General features: G+C 39.2%; 1 protein-coding gene across 1 annotated transcript in view; it reads right to left on the bottom strand.

Annotated features, from left to right (window-relative positions):
• The window catches only part of LOC118767823 (RB1-inducible coiled-coil protein 1-like), a 39,387-nt gene that overhangs the window by 10,687 nt on the left and 22,700 nt on the right, over positions 1 to 6,000 (bottom strand). The window contains exons 8-9 of the mRNA XM_036513089.1: positions 4,325 to 4,460; positions 2,563 to 2,685 (exon numbers count right to left, since the gene is read on the bottom strand). Coding sequence (XP_036368982.1) covers positions 2,563 to 2,685; positions 4,325 to 4,460 — 259 coding nt within the window. The remainder of the gene's footprint in view (positions 1 to 2,562; positions 2,686 to 4,324; positions 4,461 to 6,000) is intronic.

The following is a 6,000-nucleotide window of genomic DNA, read 5'->3' as shown; positions in this document are numbered from 1 at the left end:
ATATAAATATATATCACCGTCACCGGTGATATCACCGTGACCGACCAGACTATCAGATGTTGCTACACATCGCTGGTCACAATGCGCTTCGCACTGTTTTAGCCTTCAAATGACGCCACCTCGCTGGCTAAGCGAGCAGGCCAATATATATATATATATATATATATATATATATATATATATATATATATATATATATATATATATATATATATATATATATATATATATATATATATATATATATATATATATATATATATATATATATATATATATATATATATATATATATATATATATATATATATAAATATATACACAATAAATCTCTGTGACCCCCTTCGGTCATGAATGACCATGGGATTGCACCTAGAAAGTTTCCCTCCGAGGCTTAGCAACTCTCACCGTTTGTTTTTACTGTTTTGTTCTCACTGTCCTGTTCTTGTTACCACTTTCACCCTCCGCAAAAAATCCCAAATTTTATTTAATTTGCTTTGCGGGAAGGATTGTTTCAACGGAGTCGCGTATTGTCCTTGCCTTCGTAACGCGTAGTAGATGAAACAAGGACGACTGATGAAGGGGAATATTCTTTATGTTGCATGTTTCGTTTCTCTTTTGTTCTTTTTCGTTGTTCGAAAAAAAGTTCGTTTTCTATGTTTTTGTTTCTATGCTTTCGTTTCTCATTGTGTTCAACGTTTTTTGATGTCCTGTACCTATATATGCATGTTTATATAGATATATATGTAGGTATGTACATGTATGTATGTATGCATATATTTATTTATTATTGATATTATTATATGATCGAACGCCACGCATCCTTTTCCAAGTAAGTTTTTATCTATCTATACATATATATATTCATAAAAAACAACCAGAGCAAGTAATAAAAATATGAAAATAGTAGTTGAAAAATACCATTATAGGTATAAAAATGCCATAATTCAACATCTTTTTCTCCTCCATTTTTTCTATAATTGTTTATTGCATTTTTATACCTATAACGATATTTTTCAACTCTCCCCCCCCTCTCTCTATATATATATATATCGTCGCGGCACTCCGTCGAGGCTTCCAGTTGATCTGATCAACGGAACAGCCTGCTCGTGAAATTAACGTGCATGTGGCTGAGCACTCCACAGACACGTGTACCCTTAACGTAGTTCTCGGGGAGATTCAGCGTGGCACAGTGTGTGACAAGGATGGCCCTTCGAAATACAGGTACACTAGAAACAGGACGAGTGAGAAAAAGTTGTGGTGAACGAGTACAGCAGGATTCGCCACCGCCCCTTGCCAGAGCCACGTGGAACTTTAGGTGTTTTCGCTCAATAAACGCTAACAACGCCCGGTCTAGGAATTGAAACCGTGATTCTACGACCACGAGTTCACTGCCCTAACCACTGGTCCATTGTGCCTCCACACACACAGACACATACACCCACACACATATATATGTGTGTGTGTGTGTGTGTGTGTGTGTGTGTGTGTAACAAAATCACACTAACGTCGGTTGTTAAGTGATGGTGGGGTGACAAGCACAGATACACAGATGTATACATCATACACACACACACACACACATATATATATATATGTATATATATATATATATATATATATATATATATATATAATATATATATATATAATATATATATATATATAATATATATATATATATATATATATATATATATATATATATATATATATATATATATATATACGACGAGCTTCTTTCAGTTTCCACCTACCAAATACGCTCATAAGGCTTTTGTTGGTCCGATGCTATAGTAGAAGACACCTACCCAAGGTGCCACGCAGTGGGACAGAACCCGGAACCATGTGGTTGGGAAGCAAGCTTCTTACCACACAGCCACACCATATATATATATATGCGTGTTTACACACACACGCACACACACACACACAACACACACATACACACATATACACACACACACATATATATATGAGTCAGCGGGTAACGCCCGTTCTGATGGTCTTCATAATTTCAACGCCTGTGTATTGGTTTCCAACTAGCTTTACTCTTGATAACTATGTCAATCTGACATTATAAAAATAAAGTGAAGGAGAAAAGCAATGTAAAGTTTGATACCTTATCTACTCGGCCATCTTAAATTGGGTATGTTGTTTGTTTTTAAGCTAGATACACCGAATAAAGGTTAGCAGATTAATATGTTTGTTCCTTCTCGAGCCACGCCTGGCTCATAAGGGCCGGTTTCCCGGTTTCCTTGGCGTATAGGTTCCCCACTTGGACGGGGCGCCGGGTCGTCGCAGGTGAGCTGCAAGATGCAGGAGGAAAGAGTAAAAAGAAAGTTGTGGTGAAAGAGTCAACGGAAATTCGCCATTACTTTCTGCCGGAGCCGCGTGGAGCTTAGGTGTTTCGCTCATAAACACACACATCGCCCGGTCTGAGATTCGAACCCGCGATCCCTCGACCGCGAGTCCGCTGCTCTAACCACTAGGCCATGTGCCTCCACAGTAGATTAATATAGCCCCCACCAAAAATCGAGATTTTTGAAAGCATTTACTCACATGTAGTTCCTCATACTGTTTTTTGAGAAGGGGAAGGTCTGTCGCATACTTGATCCGATCCTGCAATTCATCATAAAGCATTTCGTGTTCGCTCTCTAGAAATTCCATAAGCTCATCATCGTCCTATTATCAGAAAAAAAAATACACATCTTTTATCTTTTACATGTTTCAGTCATTGAACTGCGGTCATGTTGGGGCACCGTCTTGAAGGGCCTGGTCGAACAAATCGATCCCCGCACTTCCTTTTAACCCTTGGTACTTATTCTGTAGGTCCCTTTTAACCGAACTGCTATGTCACGAGGATGAAAACAAACCAGCACCGGTTGTCGAGCGGTGGAGGGGGACAGAAACACACACAGTCAACAAAATCCACTCCCAAGGTTTTGGTGGGCCTGGGGTTATAATGATAAGAAGATGAGAATTAGTTTACATGAATATATTCCGATCAAGTAATAGAGTCTTTGACAAGAAGATAAAATCGGTAACATTTAAAGTTCTCGGATTTGGCTTCTAAGGGTCTTGCATCTGGAGGCTGGAGTTTGGCAGTTATAAAAAGGGTTGCAATTCTTCTGTATCAAATCGTCCTTTTATCCAAAAATGAGACATGTTAATGATATATCCCTTAACTGCGATGGGTACAAAGGTTTCCACAACTTACACTAATCTAGTCATGGCTTACTTAGAAGTTCAAATATATGAACAATACAAATTAAAAATACGGCTTGAATTTCTACAAGTACCTGTTAGAGAATTGGAAGCGCTACTTGGATGACTGTCTCATTCTATGATCTCACACATTCGACCAACTCAATGAATTCAAAAACCTAATTAACAGCATCATCGATCATATCCTATTCACAATGGAATATAGTCAAGGCTAACTCTCATTTCTAGACATCTTAATCATAAAAAAAAGACGCAAACATTGAAACTGATGTCCACTACAAACCGACTGATTCCAAACAATACCTTCTATTCACTTCCAACCACCCAAAGCACAAGAAGACAAACATTTCTTTTGTACAATTGTCTCAAATTATGAAACGCGGGACAAAAAAAAACTCCAAGAATTAAAGGAAATTCTACTGATAATGGAATAGAGCGGATTAACGCAATCGATATCCAAGATCTACGAAGACCGAAACACACTCAAGGTACGCTAAATAGTCTTCCATATCTCTCAACACACAACCCAAGAAATACAATAGCGTACACCATTATACACAAGAACATCCCACTACTGAGTCAAGACCCACGATTAAAAAAGGCAGCCTAAACCCATAAAATAGTAACAAGCAATAATAACTCAATATACTTCTAGCCATACTTCGATGGCTAGAAGTATATTGAGTTCTTCATAACCAGCTGATCTAGCAAGCGGGGCCTCATATCAGTGAGGGGGGCCAGTGCGCATTGATGTCGTCTAGAGGTAGGCCCCGAAACGGCGCGCATTCTCTCCTGATGACCCCATACACTTGCTAGCTTCCGGTATACGGAGCTTTTAACTGGTAGCACTTGCATGTGCAAGTTGTTTGCAAGACAACCTAAATCCTTCAAAAAAATTACTCACCAATGCAAAATTACCCACCACAAGCCAAACACCAACCGTCAGAAAATGTGGTTATTCTAATTGAGGGAATTACATTCACCTCATTGATGATGCAATGCATGAATTTCAATCAGGATGCACCTTTGTTGTAAAAAAAACACCGTATTTTCTCCTTACTAATGCAAAACCCTGCAAAATATACCCGCCACTAACCTTCGAGTTAAGTTCATCCTCTTTATACTGCCTCATCTCCGACTGCAACGTGTCTAGAGTAAGTTGTTTTGCTTGAAAAGCTTCTTTTAGTTCAGCTATTTCCGAACGAAGGTTTTCAACATCATCCGTGTATTTACTGCAATGAAACCACAGTTCACAGATAATTAAGTGTAACATTACAAATCATAGAACCAAATGCTGGTCTCGTTGGAGATCGGTGGAATCTTCTGTCTCGTTGATGACAGATATGATTTCCGTAACTTCTTGATGAAAAACTCTCACAGATGTTTGGTTCCTACTGGAGGTGCCCTACCACGATCACAGCCTTTTGGCGGAAACATAAAATAATAAAAGAACAGTAATCAAATGATTATGCTGTACATGAGCTCACTAGTCTCAATCAAAGCGACATTGTCTTTACAGGTGCACGTTGTGTCATACGAGGGAATGCTGAGAAGTTCGTGGCTTTAAGGGTATCGCGAAGGGCCGGGTCGGAGGCCTAACCTTCCGAATTCTTTACAGTGCTTAGAAAAACTGAAGGACCGCTGCAATGAGTGTGTAAATCTGAGAGGGGAATATGTTGAATAAAATGGTAATTAAGTTAACTAATCTTCCTGTATCTTCTCTTACCCAAAGCCAGAAACTCTCAGCACACATAGTGTGTGTGTGTGTGTGTGTGTGTGTGTGTGTGTATGTGTGTGTGAGAGTGTGTGTGTGTGTCTGTGTATGTGTGTATGGCGGGGTGCTGAAAAGTTCCCGGCTTGCTGTCGAAATATCGTTCAATTAATAAAATATCTATTACAATCGCATCGTTCTCTTCGTACTGTTTACCTTTGTGAAGAGTTACTTCAATCCGAACCTAATGTTGAAAGCACATGTATTTCTTCTCTCTCTCCCCCTCTCTCCCTATCTCTCCCTCTGTCTTTTTACCACCACACGCACACACACACACACACACACTCTCTCTCTCCCTCTCTCACTTTCTTCACTACTTTTGAAAGTCCTGGTTGCGGGCCCAAATATCCGAGTTCTTTACAGGGCTAAGAAAAACTGGAGGACCGCTGCAGTAAATGTGTAAATCTGAGAGGGGGAATACGCTGAATAAGATCATAACTGATAGTTTGATAGTTATTGTCATCTATTTTGCTTGACATTTTCACTCGCAAATGAGGTGTGTTTTTAGGTTACTCCTAACAGGTATTTTTATCGAGACACCATCTTTATCAAGGTGGCAGGGGGCCTTGCTCTCCTGATTTTGAACATGCTACTATGACGGAAAGAATAAGGAGCATTACAGGAGGATAAGACTCATACTAAAAACTGAACTCAACTCCCAAAATTGCATCGAAGCCATTAACACCCTTGTACTTCCAATAGTCCAATACAGTTTTAACATCATTAACAGGAAGACAAGAAAGCTACTAACATCTAAGAACATGCACCACCCAAAAGCAGACGTCGATCATCTGTACCTACCTAGAGATAATGGGGGAAGAGGAATGATGCAGGTAGAACCGTCCTATGGGAGTTCCACAATAGGAATGAAAAGTCACATTGTATTGTCAATGAAGTTTGCAAATTCGCAAGGGAACTTGGCATTAACCCTGAAGTAGATGAAGAACCTGAAACCACTGCCACAAAACAAGCAAAACGGATCAAGCAGATTGTAACCTCAT

Source organism: Octopus sinensis, linkage group LG24 (genome assembly GCF_006345805.1).
Source record: "Octopus sinensis linkage group LG24, ASM634580v1, whole genome shotgun sequence".
Lineage (NCBI taxonomy): Eukaryota > Metazoa > Mollusca > Cephalopoda > Octopoda > Octopodidae > Octopus > Octopus sinensis.
This window is presented reverse-complemented; position numbering and strand designations above follow the sequence as displayed.